Genomic DNA, 17,907 nt, shown 5'->3' with positions numbered 1-17,907 from the left:
CATCATAAGTACGGTGGCCTGAAGGGCCAAAAACAACACCTAGCCTCTCCGAGCTTCATCAGCTTGCCTCATGGATCCACTCTCTAGTCTATAAGTGACTTGTGTGGGCGGCGGTCCCGGAGTTCAGGGATAAACAACTACTGTACTGACTTTGTGTAAGTCCCTGTGAAATGATTGTCCATGTCACCACTCAGCGGGGGGTGGGGGGTGGGGGGGTACACAAAGCCCAAAGCTTTGCATCCTCATGGAGTATGAGATCCATGTGCTAAGAGCTGCGCTGTGGTACCGAGTTTGTTTGACATTGCTTTCAAAATTATTTGTTAGACCACATGATCACAAATGTCACACTCGTGGCCCGGGGGCCAAATGTGGCCCGCTACTTCATTTTATGTGGCCCCCTAGAGCATAAAAGGTCAGAATGTCTAAAAAAAAAAAAAATGTCAGAAGTGTGCTTTGACCAATAACTACATTTCCCACAATGCAGTAATTCAGCCCATTTCTGACAAAAATGTTTCAAACAAAGTTAATGTCCTAACTTGTGTTTGATGTTATTTTTCTTTATTCTTTTGAATAAACATTAGTTAATTAATTAATTACATTTATTTTACATTACATTGACTTACATTTAGTTACATTTATTAGTTACATCCGACCCTTTTAAGACAACCATTATGCTCCTGTGGCCCTCAGTGAAAATGAGTTTGACTCCCCTGTGTTAGAGTTAAAAGTTAAAATCTAGACTTCCATCTGCCCCCCCACCCCACCCCTCTTGCAGGAATGATCTTCCTGACCTCCTCTCTGACCCATCTGGGTGCAGCCAGCGTGAAGCTCCTGATCTCAGCCCAAGACGGGGACGGTTTGACCTCAACCAGGCCGGCGGAGATCACCATCAATGTTTTACGCAGCGCTCAGGCTCCGCCCATGTTCCAGAGGTCACGCTACAGCTTTGCGGTGCCTGAGGATGCACCGCCAGGGACGTCTGTGGGGACGGTGGGGGCCGTGAACCCGACAGGTGAGTTGATGTCTGACCACATCGTCACATTGCGACCACAACAAATTCTTTTTTTTCTCTGAGGCGAAACGCTTCAAACCAGTCCCATCTGTGGTAAATTGAATCACTCACCTCTCCCTGAGCCTGAATTGCAAGTCAGGTGACCTAAATCCTGTGTTGGGATTGGCTGCAGATACCTGGGTGTAGAAAAATTTACTTTATTCTTCCAATTTTACCTAAAAATAAAAGAACACATCCAATGCAGTTTGGGTCAAGAGGATAAACGGCTTTTACTCTAATTATTATTTAGCGTTTTATTAATGCTGTTCAGATTAAACAAAATTTAATGACTAGTTTATTACTTGTGGTGCTGGAATCTCCTCCCAGACATGAAGAGGCGGGCGGTAAAGAAGAAAGCTGCAGTTTAATCTTTAATCCTCTTTGGCAACACGTACGCGATGATAAAGTTCCAACGTGTCGCACAACACGTTTCATTCACCTTAGAGGTCAAAGATAGTCCTGTCAGAAATATACTCCTGGACTAAGTTGTATTTCATTCTATATATATATATTTATCAGTGTTTTACTTGATTTTAAGGGTTTATTCTGTGTGTTTTCAGGTAAAAATGAGAACAAACTGGAGTTAGCAGCTTGTATTGTGTGTAATATCTGATCTACCGTAACCCTTTGGAGGCTTCCCCCCCACCCCGGCTCACCGGCTTATCCCTTGGGAGTTCACACTTGTTGCGTTGCCACACGAGACAGTCATTTAGGGTTGTCTAATAAATTAAAAGATTAACTCTTCGACGAGCAGAACTGGGTCTGTTTGACAGGGTCGGGCGCCGCTAAGCTTCCTGTTTGCTTCAGAGGGTTGTTCCAAATTTACAAACACATGGAGAGGATTAATGGGATCTTCTGACTTGTACTGTAGATACTGACTAGCATCTGTTTTCTCATCCATTCAGCTGACTCTGTGGAATCCGTATCCTACCGGATCTCCTCCGGAGACCCTCAGGGTTTGTTCTCCGTCCATCCCAAGTCCGGCTTGATCAGCAGCGTCAAACCTCTGGACCACGAGTCCCAGCCGTACGCCCTGCTGGTTCTGCAATCCTTCACCGACACCTCGCCAGTTTACAGTACCTCCCAGGTCAACGTCGCCATCACCGACATCAACGACAACGTTCCCGTTTTCCCCCGACTCAGCGACACCATCAAGTTATCCCAAAACACCCCTGCGGGCACCGTGTTGTACATAGCTCACGCACACGATTACGACAGCGGCGCAAATGGGAGGGTTCGGTATCACCTAAAAAGTACCGTAAACGGTATGTTTGCGGTCGACCGCGACCTCGGGACGGTTACGTTAAATCGGAGTTTGGATCGTCAGCAGACGTGGATCCTGGAGATCGTGGCTAAAGATGAAGGAGAACCTTCACAAAGCTCTACTCTGGTCCTCACGGTCCATGTGGACCAAACCGAGAACAACCTGGCCTTCGAGACGTTGGTCTACCAGGTGGAGATAGGCGAGGGTTTCAGGAAGGATTCCAGGATCATCCAGGTGAGGGCGCACCTGAGCCGGGGAACCCAAACGAACTCGGGCATCACCTACTCCCTGAAGACAGACGCCGGGTGTTCTCCTGCCCCGTTTCGGATTCACCCAAACACCGGGTGGTTGTATCTTTCGCAGAGTTTGGACTACGAGACGGAATCCGTCTTTCGATTCCAGGTGTCCGCCACAGCCGGCCGGGCCTCGCCGGCCAATGTAACGGCTGTAGCCACGGTGACGGTGCAGGTGTTGGACATCAACGACAATCCCCCGGTGTTCAGCAGCGACGTCTACTACTTCACCGTGTCAGAGGGGTCGTCTCCTCAAGGCCTGGTGGGAACCGTGAAGGCCACGGATAAAGATTCTGGGAAAAACGCCCAGCTGTCCTTCCTCCTGCTCTCAGATGGGAAGTTCTTCCGAATAAACGCCAAAACAGGTAAAAAAATTAATTAAAAAATCACATTACTGACTGCAGCTGCAGCTTTGCTTCCTCACCTGTTTCTCTTTTTTCTGCACAAATACAGGTGAGATCATCAACTGGGTAGCGTTGGACCGGGAGCAGCACAGCCAGCACAGCCTGAAGGTGATGGTGACAGACCAGGGTCACCCCCGTCTCAACGCCACCGCCACCGTCCACATCCTGGTCACTGACGTCAACGACAACGCTCCACAGTTTACACACCTGCCTGCCAGCAAGGAGCTCAGCGTTCAGGTATGTATGTCTAGAATTCACCTTTAAGTTGTGTTATAAAGGTTGTCCCCTTTTCTACAAGGGGGACAACAAGAGGTTTGGTCCAGGTGTCTTCATTTTGGATTCGTTTCAGATATGGGCCGGTCTGCCTGCAGGCTCATTGGTGACAAACATGTTTGCCAAAGATTCGGACGCAGGAGAAAACGGAATGGTTTCCTTCTCGTTGATCTCAGGTGAGTTCAGCTCTGCGGATTTTATTACAACACGTGCCTCTTATGGATGAGTCGCCGATCTTTATTTTTCTGCTTGGTCATTTAGGGGAGAAGGGTTCTGGACATTTTGAAATCGACAGAGAAAGCGGAGACGTCCGAACTACGGAGCTTTTCACCCACGACCCTGAACCGTCCTACACTCTGAAAATAAAGGCAAAGGACGGCGGCGCTGCTCCTCTGGAGGACACCGCCGTCATTCATGTGCAGGTTCATGGATTGGACGCCACGTACGGCCGCTCCGATCAGCACATCATGAGGCGTTTTTCCGTGAAGGAGGACACCGAGCCGGCGACCATTATCGGCTCCGCCAGCGTTTCAGAGGAAGGCAGATTCCAGTATTCCATCACCGAGGGCGATGGGAGCGTCCACTTTGGCATCGACGGCGCCTCCGGTGACATCTACGTCAACCAGCCGCTGGACTACGAGTCCGCCGTGCAGTACGTCCTTATAGTCCAAGCTGAAGATGCAGGAGTCCATCCTGGAGCCAACGTGTCGGTGCTGGTCAGCGTGATGGTGGAGGACGTGAACGACCACACGCCCTGGTTCCCCGACAAACTGGTGATGTTCGGTCTGTGGGAGGACGCCGCCGTTGGGTCGCTGGCGTTTGCGTTTCATGCCAGAGATGCTGATGGAACGTTTCCCAACAGCGCCCTCCACTACTCCCTGACCTACGACCAGAAAGTCAGCGCATCTTCATCACGTTTCCCCTTTCAGATCAACCCTCGCACAGGAAGCCTGACCGTGGTGGCGCCTTTGGACCGGGAGACGACCCCGAGCTTCGCCTTGACCGTCACGGCCACCGACCGGGCAGAGAGGACGGACGAGCGAAAACAGGCGTCGGTGACGGCGCAGGTCTTCCTGCTGGACGTGAACGATAATCGGCCGGTGTTCGTGTCGGTCGGCGCGGCGGTGGTGATGGAGGACGCCGAGTCGGGGAGTCTGCTGCATCATTTCGTGGCCATAGATGGAGATGTTGGTGAGAACGGAGTCGTCTCCTACCTCATCACGGCCGGAAACGAGGACGGATTTTTCAGCTTGGGAGAGAAAACAGGTTGGATTTTTTATTTTTATTTTAAACTCAATTTAATAGCTGACTTTTTTTAATTTTTATTATAACAGGAACTTTTAATTGTAAAACATCCATGTCCCTCCATCCTCTACAGGCCTCCTGTTTCTCTCGGCCCCCCTGGATTACGAGACCCAGCGGTTCCACCGCCTGACGGTCCGGGCCGTGGACCACGGCCTGCCCCCGCTCTCCTCCACTCAGACCCTAACGGTGGAGGTGGGGGACGTGAACGACCAGACACCCGTGTTCAACCAGACCATCTACAACGCCAGCGTGATGGAGAACAGAGACCCCGGAGAACCGGTGATCAGAGTCTCAGCCTCCGATCAGGACTCGGGTAATTCTGACTGCATTGTACATTTAAATAATCGATGTTCCTCTCTTCTGTGGGCCTTTTCTCACTCTTGGCGGCGAGAAAAAAGGCGTTTGTTTAGCGTTCGAACTTCCAAATTTTGTTCGACTTCTAAGGCAAAAAAACCCCCAAATTTTTTGGTCGTATTCCGATTCCAGTTTTTATCCGTGAAGGTTAGACATGGCAGTGTTCCTCAGATGTGCCTAGATGGCAGCACTAACACGCGTCCCCAAGATCTCGACATTGAGGCTCAACAGCCTCGAGAACACTTTTTTTCCATGAAAATGTGTGTAAAAATAAGTTGAAACAACACTTCAACTCTGCAGTGTGCTGTTTTGTTTCACTCCATTACCAGTTTAATTGAAACCAACCCCTGCCCCCCCCACCCACCCACCCACCCACCCATGCGTCCTTTCCGTGTGCTGCATCTCAGCGAATCTCATTCATCTATTCACAAATCTACACATCAGCCGTGTTTATTTTAACACGCTGCGCTCGGAGCCTCCTGAAGCCCCGCTCCAACTGGCCGTGTTGACTGTACGGGTCCTTTTAAACGCTGGAGGTGGAGGCCATGTGGCAGCAGGGACCGGTACAGGAGGGGTTTCTATGTGAACTGAACATTCTTGGGGGTGAGAATTGTCCAAGAACAGCAAGCACACGGCTCCTCTGGGACGTTTGAAAGGTCCTCTCTCATGATGATTTCCATAATTTAAGCCATCTGTGCCAATAGGCGCCGTGTTTTCACCCGTCTCCTCAAATCAACGTGTCTGGCAGCTCGGCCCGCTCTCCCACCAGTCCTATTTGATTATCATTGGTGTTTGCCCCCCACCCCCACCTCCATAAGTACTCTCCAAAGATGAACATTGTTTTGCGCCTGTGTTGGTTTCTGTATTCCAGCTAACCAAGTTTTTTGCAAATGTAAACGTACCAGTTTTATTACTTGAGAGAGAGATTTGTGTCACTACATCAGATTTACAGCGTATTTGTGTATTTATTTATGTACTTTTCACACTTTTTCAGCTGAAAACTGATGAACTTTGCAAAATGTTAACATTAACCATGAAAAGGAATGGATGCAAATAGAATCAAACCAACTTAAAAACCACACCGAATGTTTGATTAAACCTTTACATGTCAAAAATACAACCATATAAAAATCGTGTGTTAGTCAAAGAGGCGTTTGGAGTCACGCTCTGGAGCAACGGTTATAAAAAAAACCTGTTTTCAAACGCTTTTAAACCTTCTTGATGCATTTAAACCAAGCTGCACTAGAATTCCCTTCTCCCACATGATTTCATGTCATTGAACATTACATCCATGTCGCCGTCCAGCACAGACAGAGAGAATTCAAACCAACCTTTTTTTGCTGCGTTTGTCCACGGTATGAAACTCCTGCTTAACCTCCACAGTTGGAGAGTAATTCCAAAGCTAACTTTTTCTGTTGGTTTATGCGCGGCTGCCAATTGGGAAACCACCAGACCTGAAAGCAGCAGAGCCGCGGGGGCTCGGAGATTTAGCTATTCGCTCCCCCGTCAAGTTTTAAAGGTGACACACAAAGCAGATTCTGTTTTCAATTTAGCATCAGATGCTCGGTGTAAACTGGTAGAACTCACATAAACCCATCTGATGAGGCACTAAACTCCGACTAATGGAAAAAATAAAAACATTTTTTTCACTGTTGGTGGAGAAAATGAACACTGGAGGAAAATATCTAGTTACAATATTTTTTTAAAAAATTATATGTGTTTGTCTAGTTAGAAATATTATTTACCTGAGTTGTTCTTACTTTCTTGGGCTCAGGCTGAGCTCCTCAACATTAGTTTTGTCTTTAAAAGGAATCCAAACCTCAATAGTATTTATAAAAAAAAGAAAGGTTTCAGTTGTAATTGTATTTTTCTCCTCAGAGGAGAATGCCGTGGTGTGGTACAGTCTACTACCTGGCCCCGGATACGAGCTCTTCAGCATCAACCCGTACACCGGTTTGATCACCACCACCTCCTACCTGGACAGAGAGCAGCAGCAAAGCTTCACCCTCAGAGGTAGGAAACACTGCTGACGCTCGCCGTTATCATTTATATGATGTTCCTGCATTGCCAAAAATCGTCACGGGCGCAGAATTTCCTACTCAGGGGGGGGTCATAAAATACTAAATTGCTGCAGACGTTCACAGAGCTGAGGTCCTGATGTCGAACTGCTTCTGAAGATGTGTTTTCTTTCCCTTTATCGCCGGCATAGGCAATTACAGTGAAAAGTCTCCGCAGCGTTTTTGTGATAAACTGCTTGCAGATGTTCTATAATAATATTTGAACTGTCAGCTGATTGATGATCAATTCAATACGATAACAAAAATCCAAACGACATCTTTTCAAGTTGGTACCGAAATCATTTTGGGCTCATTAGGAATTTCCAAAATATGTGGCAACAGTTTTATCTGGTCGCACATGAATTTGAAAATAAATATAGTTATCTTTCAGCACGTATTAAAATCGCATTATGCTTTAACAACGTACTTTGAAGGCTGGAATTTTATTTTACTTCTTGTGGTCTGCACTGCTATTAGAATTTAAAAGATTGGCTTATTGTGCAGTTTCCCAATATCCTCATGTTTGTCATGTTTATTTTTTTCAGTTTATGAACAAGAACCCATCTGAGGAACTTATGTATTTATATTTTAAACTGATTACTCATAGTTGTACTTCTTATTTAGCCATTCTACCAACATGTGAGCTACTTCGGTTGTTATTTCTCAATGCTTTACTGTTCCTTGTCTTCATTCATTATGAATTATTTAATTTTAGATGTTAGCGTATGTAATGCGAATCCTCATATTTTAAGGTTTCTGTATGTGACCTATCGACGATCCCTCTCTGCAGTTCAGGGTCGGGACAGCGGCCCCCGGCCCCTGTCGGGTACGACCACAGTGCTGTGCTCTGTGCTGGACTACAATGACAACCCTCCAGAGTTCATGCAGTCATCCTTCCAGATCAGCCTCCCAGAAAACCTTCCTCCTGGGGTGGTTCACACCGCTCAGGCCTCTGATCCAGACCATGGGGAAAATGGAACTATACATTACTCCATATTGGGTGAGGAACCCAATCAAGCTGTCAGAATGTTTCTATTGAAAGTCGTATGTATGCATTTTATGTATGTAAGATAAGAGTTAATAGTTATCCTTTGCCGTCCTTAGGTGACGACTACCGGGGTCGCTTCACCATTAACAGCCACTCAGGTGTGATCAGCACCACACAGGTCCTTGATCGTGAAGAAAGGCAGAATTACACGCTCACCCTGCAGGCTCGTGACTACGGCCCCGCCCCGCTCAGCTCCACCACTCAGCTCCAGCTGGTGATCCTGGACCAGAATGATAACATCCCATCCTTCCCCCGTAAGAGCTACTTCGCCTCCATCAGCGAGGGTTTACCTGCGGGAGCTGAAGTTTTGCACGTCAGCGCCTTCGATCCGGACGACGGCTCCAACGGGGAGGTGGCCTACTCTCTGACAGAGGACAGCAGCCAGGGGGCCTTCTCGGTGGATGTTGTGACGGGCGTGATCCACACCACCAGGTCTCTGGACAGGGAGAGCAGAGCTCAGTACACCCTCAAAGCCGTGGCGACCGACGGCTGCAGTCAAGGACCGCTGAGCTCCGCGGCGTCGGTGACCATCCAGGTGCTGGACGTGAACGACAACGTTCCAGTCTGCGATCAGAACCCCATCAATGCATGGGTCTCCATGAGGACTCTGCCAAACCAGATAGTTACCACGGTGACTGCGACAGACGGTGACCAGGGTGAGAATGGGACTGTAGAGTTTACCTTATCGGACGAGGAAAATCTGTTTGACATCAACGGCGGAACGGGAGACGTTTCACTGAGAAGACGAGTGAGGGCGGGTTTCTCTGGGAGGAGGTTGCAGGTTGTGGTTTCGGACCGAGGAAGACCCGCTTTAACCTCCACCTGCTTGTTGTTCATCCATCTGAAGGGAGAACACGAAGGACTACAGTTCACAAACAAAGTGTACAACGTTACGGTGAAAGAGAACAGCAGAGCCGGTACGTCACACCAACCGTTTTTGCTTCAGTTTTTGACAGAAACACGTGAAAAACCCTCATCAATCTTTTGCATTTTCTTCGCTAAGGCACTTGGATTGCAAAAGTGGAGGCCAGCGACCAAACCATCAGCAGACAAAGGATCACATACAACATATTCAGCGGCAACGAGAATCACATTTTCTCCATCAATCGTCACACTGGTATGAAACATTACATTTGGCAAGAGAAGCATTCCTTTGTCCATCCATCCCTGTTTATCATTGGCAGATGGTATTCCTGTTTTACGTGCAGGAATGGCATGCATGATGTCATCAATATATTAATGGCAGAAATTGACATTCGGCATCCATTTTCGAGTTTTAACATGCGCCAATGTATTTCTGTATCGCTCTTCAAACTCACTTGTTTGTCAGGTTGATCTGGTTTTGTTCATGGGTTAGGATTAGCCTTCAATTTTTATGGATTTACCCCAAAAACTTCTAAAAAAGTTTAAAACTCAACTTTTCTTACCCTTATTCTCCGATGCCAGTTGCATACTTTCTGGGGGGTGTATACCTTCCTTTTTTTTTTACCTTGTCATCCAGGTGAGATCCGTGTGCAGAAAGACAACTCTCTGGACTTTGAGGTGAGCCCTCGGATCCAGCTGGTGGTGCTCGCTGACAACGGGCTGCAGACGTGTCACTGCAGGGTCTCCATCACCTTGTTGGACACCAACGACAGTCCACCAGTGTTTGAACGCAGCAGCTACAGAACAGCTGTCTGGGAGGGGCAGCCACACAGCACCTACATCATGCAGGTAGACACTGTCTGAACACGCTGACCTGACAAATTCCCATCAGGGATCTCATTAATAATAATCATAATAAATGCATATTTATTTTGCAGGTGTTTGCGTCTGATGCTGACAGCGGGATGAACGGACAGATTGAGTACTCCATATTATCCGGTAATCTTAATGAAGCATTCATTTTAGACTCTGTTCGGGGGATTCTGGCGACCAATGTCTTACTGGATCGAGAAATCACCCCCACCTACAAGTAAGCTTTTGAGGGTTTTTTTTTTCACTTCTGTTAAGAATAACATCTTTAGAATTAATTTGTGTCAAAAGTATCGTAACAATAACTTACTGTATACCAGCATGCGATCATTAGTTAGTTGTTGCCTGTGAATTCAGGTTGATTCTTCAAGCGGTAGACAGAGGGAACCCTCCGCTCAGCAGCACAGCCGCCGTCAGAGTCCTGGTGGTGGACGTCAACGACAACGGCCCAACCATCCCTCCCATGGAGCCTGTAGTTATAGCAGAGAGTACGAACGACTCCTACCTGCTGCTTTCAACAATTAGGATGCAGACACAGCCTGTGTTTTCTGTCTATTTTAACACAATCTGTTTGACCTTAGATCTGCCCGCGGGTTACATGGTCACTCAGATCACTGCCAACGATGTGGACCTGAACTCTGCCATCACCTACAGCTTCTCAGACAACAGCAGCACCAATTTTCCTTTCGCTATTGACCGATACACCGGTGTGGTCACCCTGACTCGAGCCCTGGACTATGAGGAGCAGACAGAATACACGCTGATAGTCTCGGCGTCTGACTTCATCCACGAGACCACAGGAGAGGTCAAAGTTCAAGTGCTTGATGTCAATGACAATGCTCCGGTCTTCACAAAGCTCTCTTACCAGGTACAGGTGATGGAGAAGGCAAAAAGGTCGGCAAACCATCACCGAAATGATGTTTTCATTGTCTTAGTAAAGGGACAATTTACTAAGAAGTCTAAGAATAGATTAGATTTAGTTAAATCAGTAAAGTTACTTTTATATACTTGTCACCAGTTAGAAACATCTATAAATGTTTGTTAACCCATAGTAAAGCTTTTGTTCTGATGAAACTTCCCATTTGTCGTCTTCAAGGTGGAGCTGTCAGAACTGGTTTCAGCAGACACATTAGTTTTGTCAGTGTCTGCGACTGACAGAGACTCTGGACTCAACGGAAAGATTGTGTACAGACTGCTCTCCTCTCCTTTACAAGGATTCTATATCCTGCCGGACAACGGTGAGAGTTTACCTGGTGGAGAGGACACCTGAAGCAGTGTTTGCTTGTTTGTCTTTGATTTGGATGCAACTAGACGTCTCTGGGACACAGTTGTTCAGAGGAGCCATGCTTACTCTTCTATCACCCTCTCTAAAATCAGCACAAGAAAGAAAATAAATCCTAGAGCTGACAGGAAACCACTTTTCCTTAGTTTTGGCCAATCTTTTCCAACACAGTGTGATTTATGGGCTGTGATCGTGTTTGAAATCCGGATTGCAATATCGAACAAACACATTCGTCTTGTTTTGTGGCGAGAAGCAGTAATGGAAAGTCAAATTTGTATCATTGCTGAGTAAAACTCTCCAAATTGAATCCAAAAAATTCATTATGTCACTTTTTGTGGTTTTCCATGCCCATTTGTCTCAGAAACAATGAAGGGCACTTCTTCAGAGCAAAGTATTAATAACTTCATCATGTTGAATCGGTGAGGCAGTGAAGTGGAATCAAAATTTGGATGGAAAAACATTTAATTGCCATCCAAGATGATCCAAATTTGATCTTACAGTCTGCAGATGGAATTCATTACAGAAAAGTCACACAGGATACTCTCCGTTGGAGTCTCTCTAATGACAAGGACAATTTGATTTAAATCTCCTTATATTGGGATACAAACAGACATGTTTTCTGGTTATTCTAAAGAGAAACAGGTCTTGGAAGAATCTGCATAATTGTTAAACCATCTGTAAAATCTTTTGACTTTCATAGTTTTACAGTACTGAGACTACTTTTATTTTGCCTTTTAGGGTCTCTTTTCACCAACAAGCCCTTGAAGTCCATCACAAATAGCAACGTGGTCCATCTTTTGGTCGAGGCCCGAGATGAAGGCAATCCTGTCCAGTCTACGGTCACCTCAGTAGATGTTCTGATTCTGGACACCAACGACCATGAGCCTTTGTTCCATCAAGACATCTATACACTCACCGTTCCAGAAGACACACCTACAGATATCATCTTACTGACGCTGTCTGCAGAAGATCAGGACTGGAGCCCTGAAAACACACATTTGGACTATGCAATAATCAAAGGAAACGAGGAAAAGCGATTCTGTCTGGAAGTGAAAATGGTTCCGGTTGAGAATCAGATGAGAAATGTTGGGAAACTTGTTCTGTGTAACCCATTAGACCGTGAGACCACAGAGAGCTACGCGCTAACAGTGAGCGTGTCTGATCGAGGAACGCCTCCATTGAACAGCTCGACTGTCGTCATGGTGACTGTGACAGATTGCAATGACAATGCCCCCGTATTCTCCAGCACGGAATACCATGCACAGGTGAGAGAAAGCTGCCAAGTAGGGACCAGCCTGGTGCAGGTCACTGCTCAGGATCCTGACCTGGGAGTCAATGGTCTGTTGAGGTATGACATTATCTCAGGGAACAGCAAAGGTCATCACAAGCTTGACCCTCTGTCTGGCCTTCTTGTGGTCAACCACTCACTTGATTATGAGGTAGACGCAAAGTATACCCTAACTATCCGAGCATCCGATGGCGGTGAATCACCTGAAGTACGTAAAGTGGCTTTTACAGTGGTCTTCATCAGAGTTTTGGACGAAAATGACAACACTCCGTACTTCATGTTCCCTACTTTGAATTGCTCTGTGCTGGAGAACCTCCCAGCATTCACCCACACCTGTTCTGTCCACGCTGTTGACAATGACTTGGGCCCCTACGGCAAACTCACTTACTCAATTTTGGCCTCCTGTTTTATGGATTACGGCAGGGGTAGCCCTGATAAGAAGGAGGCGTTTGCCATCGATCCTCTTACAGGCGACATTCACTCAAGGCAGACCTTTGACTATGAACGTGAAAGTGAGTATTGCTTTATAGTTGAGGCCAGAGACAAAGGAGGCAAAACAGCTACAGTGAGATTGCAGGTTACCATTAAAGGGGTGGATGAGTTCAGCCCCATCTTTACCCAAAAGCGGTACTACTTCCTCCTGCCAGAAACCGCCAAGCTTGGAGACACGGTTGGTTATGTGATGGCGATGGACCAGGATGGAGGGATTGATGGGCTGGTGGAGTACTCGCTTCTGAATTCATCACCCTTTTTCTCAATAAATAAAACCACTGGGAATATTTTTGTGTCAGATCATGTATATCGCACAAGAGGCAGACGTGCCAGTGAGAACGTGGTGAAGCTGGTGGTGTCTGCGGGTAGTCCCAAATTGGCCTCCAAGATGACCAACTGCCTTGTATACATCAACATCTCCAGCTCAGCAGACGCACTCGTTGGGATAACCATTGATCCGTACATGCTCAGTTTGAGTGTCTCGCTAATCATGTTCCTCCTTGTCCTGCTCGTTTTTGTTAGCTTGGTTCTCAGGTACAAGATTAAAGAGGTTTCCATCAAAAAGGCTGCAGCCCTGGCAGCAAACTCTAGTGATGGTACAGGATCGATTCACAGACCAGATGACCAGATTCAAAGTGCGATCTCTTTGCAGGAGATGTCACGGCCTAACATCTTGATTAGCAAAAGAGACTCATACAATACATCAGACTCAAGCGGTCGTGGATCAGCAGAAGGTGAGACTGCAGAGGACCAGGAGATAAAGTGGATTAATGGGTGCCCCTGTGAAAGGGATGAATCTGTGTATGGTACTCAGACCACAGAAATCCCACAATCTGTTTTATCCGGGGACAACTTATCCTGCCATTCTATAGATTTAGGGCTAGAGCATCTTGTCACTAAATGTTTGGCCTCTGGAATGGCCAGCACAGAAAGCCTCTACCACTTCAAAGAAGAAGGAGGAGGTGAGGAACTACTTCCTGCAATACTTCGGGTGAGGGATTTTGAGGAGGGCATGAGGACAAATGGGTACGCTCCCCTCTTAGAATCCCAGGCCTGTTCGGATTCTCTCTCTTCATTGGCGTGTCTGGATGAGCAACTGAAGGGCAGCTACTGCTGGGACAACATTTTGGATTGGGAGCCAAGCTACCAGACTCTGGCCTCCGTTTTCACCGATATCGGGATGCTCCCTGACGAGGAACTTCAAGGCGGCCGTGAGGACTTGGCAACTGAAGCAGGCTGCCTCTTGTACCCACCACCTCTCATAACGGGCGTGGCTCAGCCTGGCATCAGAACTGTCCGTCCACGAAAGCCGGGGCATATCCCAAGCCTGAGGAGAAAGTCCTCTCACCGCAAACATGCATATTCCCCCTTATCGAGGAACACAGGACTCACCCCATCAGCTATGACACCCAGTTTCTCCCCATCACTGTCTTCTCTTACTATTAGGACGCCTAGTGCCTCACCAGTTGTCTCTGAAACTGGTATTGGGGGCATCAGGCTTGACTCAGGTCCCCTTACTGCAAGTCTGCTGGACTCAGAAATACAAGTGTAGGCAGACTTAGGACAAGTTTATCTGTCACATTCAGTTCCATCGTCCAGTCACCGTCTAACGGTAGGAGTTAAAAAGACTTGAAGTGGCAATGGGGAGTTTACTTTTGACTTCCTAACTCTTAAATATCACTATAGGAACATTATTAAGAGCTACAACTGTGTTGTTCTTAGTTTTGTTCTGCTCTTAAGGGGACCAGCATGAGCTTCATCTAAAAGGAGCCAAAGAAGGTGACTTTTAACCATAATGACGTTTTTAACAACTTTGATTGGGGTTGATTTCATAATGGTCTACTATAATAAAACTAATAGCTGCAGATGCCAAGACTCGGTCTTGTGTTATGTTCCTTTGTCAGCAATTGATAATTAAATGTCACGTTGTAAACAGTTTTATACGTATATAATTTGATATATGAAACACTTTATCATCGCAGATGTTCTCAACTTCTCAGTGGAATGTTGTTGAAGGTCATTTAACATGAAAAACTAAAGGTGACATTAGTTAGTCTTTGTCCTGGAACCGTAAAGAGATTGTTTGGAAATGAACCCATTGTTCCTTCACTCGTCTTTAATAAACCGTGACCAAAAAAAAAACGTAAAGGGAATCCTCTGAACAATATCAGTATTATTGGTTAGGTCTTTAAAGCTGGCTGAGAGTCGAGGCTTATTCAGACATCAGAGGGATCTTTTTATGGGTACTAATTTTGGTGATATTCAGGAAATGGAAGCCTGTTCTGTCTAATCCTTTGTCAGGGATCATCACCACGATGGAGGATCTTCCTAAACCATTGCCAGTTTTTTTTTTCATGAACAAAAATGAACTCATCTGTTTATAATTAATTGTTTTTGTGCTTGTTAACTACAGCCTTTAGGACACCCTGTCAATGGCAAGCATTTTGTGTAGCAACCGCATGTTGAGCTTCACTACTGAAACATTTGCAAAGAAGTTCCCAATAAATAGAGTTTCCTCTGCATTTTCTTGGGTTCAGAATTTAAATGTTGTTTTACTTTTATTGTGATGTATTTTTGCCTCCTGTTATTCCAATAATGTTTATAATCTTTTAGTTTTTACATTTCAGTGGAAAAAGTTAACTACTGCTATTATTCTGTTATTACTAGCAGAAAACTGATCTTTTTTTAATTTCTGTACTTTCATTCTTAAACAATTTGGATATGCATACCAGGAATGAAGCAACCAGTTGGTGCAATTTGTATTTTTTGCTATTTGCAACATTGCATTGTTGGACTTGGAGTTGAAGTCTTAGATTAATTTCCAGGGCATATGTTTACTAATTTTCATATGCATTTGGGTTCATTGTTATGATTTTGGTATTAATTTCTAATTTGTGTCCTCATAAAATAACACTAAGGTAGTTTTTCAGCAAGCATCCGAATGAAAACAAAAAATTTAAATGACTTGGAGGCATAATTTTACTTTCAGTTAAAAAAAAAAAAGACAACTTTCTCTAAAATTAAAATGACCATTTTATGGGCTTGTAATTATGCTCTGAGCATCTCACGATTAATCTTCACATGGAAATGTTAAGAACCACTATGTGATTCAACATAGCTTCACTTGGTCTGCTTTTAATTTAAAATGTGCTGGCCTCAAGCAACATATGAGTCGAGGAAGCTGAGGAGCCTTTATCAGATATTTCCACAAGAGATAATAAACAATTAAACCCTGAGTTTTACCAGCCAAGTGTGTTCTGCATGTAGTCAATGATAGGTGGAAAATTATTTATTGACTTAATCTAGTCTCTCATCTGCACCTCCGTGGGCTACGACAGAGTCTGAGCTCCTCTGTATTTGTGATTTCAGCAGGTTCTTGGCCTCACAATCACGGTGATGGAACAAGTCTCTCGCTGTATCAGGTGATTTGACCAAACAAGCTTCTGTACCTCAGTAGCTCAACAGTCCCCATGACCGGAGGAGAGCGCCACTCCACCAACTTTATCAAATCCTGCCTGTCAGTCAGAAAAATAAATTTGCTGGAAGGTCAGGAAGTCAAAATTAAATTCCTCAGCAGTTCCGTGGATTGAATGGTTTAAAATAATGTCTTATGAATAACGACTACTTTATAGTTTACAAAATAAGACATATTGAAAATTACTTTAATTGCCAACATGGATTAAACTGAAAGGGAGTTCTTGGACAAATAAGAGCTGCGTCTCTGGTTGGTTGGTTGGTTGGTTGGTTGTTTGGTTGACAGGGTCACACAAAAACTACTGAAATGTTGTTTGGGGAATCAGCTTTTCAACACGTGGAGATCTCATTATTATTATCATATAAGGTCTGATTGAGTAAAACAAGACCATTTAGCCTTGGTGGGGATATAAACACAACTTAGCACCATACTAGTTTTGGCAGTGAAGACCAAACTTTAGGAACATTGATGCTCATTAAAAAGGAATTCCATTACTGTTATGTCTTATATATTGCAAAGAAATGTTCATTTTTCCAAAGAAATCCACTCTTTGAAATCAAGAGCCACAGCCACAGAGTTCTTTTTTTACACATTTAACAAATCTTTTTCTTTTTCTCTTTTTTTTTTTGGTGAAGTTGAGGTGTCTTTATTCATTTAGAACAACCTGCAGAACTGCGTCAGCATGCGTCATCAAATTACTGCACAAACTGGAAATGAGGGCTGAAATTCAGAGACTTGGAACAGAATCCTGCTTCAAATTTAGGAAATAAAGCAGGAACCACAGTCATAAAGTAGAGGTAAATGCCCCCCAACCCGGCTAAAAATTAATTACTACAAACCAGTAAACAAATAGTGATTCTGTAGCTTTTGCATCTGATCCACTGAGTTCTACTCAAGCACTGATTCCAGAGAATATTAGTGCTCTATGAGCAAATGATACAGAGCAAATTCACGACAACTTAAGACCAATAAAGACGTCCAATCTACGTAATGATAAGCAGTCTAGATCATCACTTGTCAAATCTGGTCAGGGGTCACCTCATAACATTTGCCCTTGAGTCCCGCTTCCCAGCAGAACAAGAGGAGAAGATGCTCTGATAGTTGTCTCTGATGGTTAGAAGAGGAGGCATGGGGGCGAATCAAAGCCAGATGTGTTCTCATCCTGGCTTTGATTTGAGATGTATCTCTATTTGCATTCTATAAAGATAAGTACTGGCCCCTGTGCATGTTCTGCATTGTGGTTTCTGGTTTATATCACGGGGGGACTTGAGGCTGCATGATGCACTGGAGGAATTTAGGTTACATTAACTTGGCGGAGAAATGGTCGTGGAGCGGGAAATGCAGTTTGAGGTTTTATAACAAATAGTTGTGAAGCTGCTTTCATACCTGCTGCTAACAGCTTTGATGGATTGCTATATTATTCTCTTGGCAAAAAAACATGATTGAACAGACCAGGAGATGATTTTTGGAGAATGTTTCAGTGGCGCTACGTGTTATCACGCATATACATGCAGTTTTAAAACCCTAATTAAATTAATTTAGCTGATTTATCCTCATTACAACATGTTTGGTACCAGAGGTCTGGTG

General features: G+C 45.1%; 1 protein-coding gene across 1 annotated transcript; it reads left to right on the top strand.

The window, feature by feature from the left end:
- Window positions 1-9,330: 9,330 nt before the first annotated feature.
- dchs2 (dachsous cadherin-related 2) lies at window positions 9,331-15,298 on the top strand. The gene is made up of 7 exons (XM_068321095.1): window positions 9,331-9,340; window positions 9,551-9,762; window positions 9,852-10,003; window positions 10,141-10,271; window positions 10,365-10,651; window positions 10,880-11,021; window positions 11,804-15,298. The coding sequence occupies exons 1-7, from the start codon at window positions 9,331-9,333 to the stop codon at window positions 14,395-14,397; spliced, it is 3,528 nt and encodes a 1,175-aa protein (XP_068177196.1). The 3' UTR covers window positions 14,398-15,298.
- Window positions 15,299-17,907: the final 2,609 nt, after the last annotated feature.

The sequence above is a fragment of the Antennarius striatus genome, chromosome 8 (assembly GCF_040054535.1).
Source record: "Antennarius striatus isolate MH-2024 chromosome 8, ASM4005453v1, whole genome shotgun sequence".
In the NCBI taxonomy this organism is placed as follows: Eukaryota; Metazoa; Chordata; class Actinopteri; order Lophiiformes; family Antennariidae; genus Antennarius; species Antennarius striatus.
The sequence above is the reverse complement of the archived record's forward strand: the minus strand, read 5'-3'. Positions and strand labels throughout refer to the sequence as shown.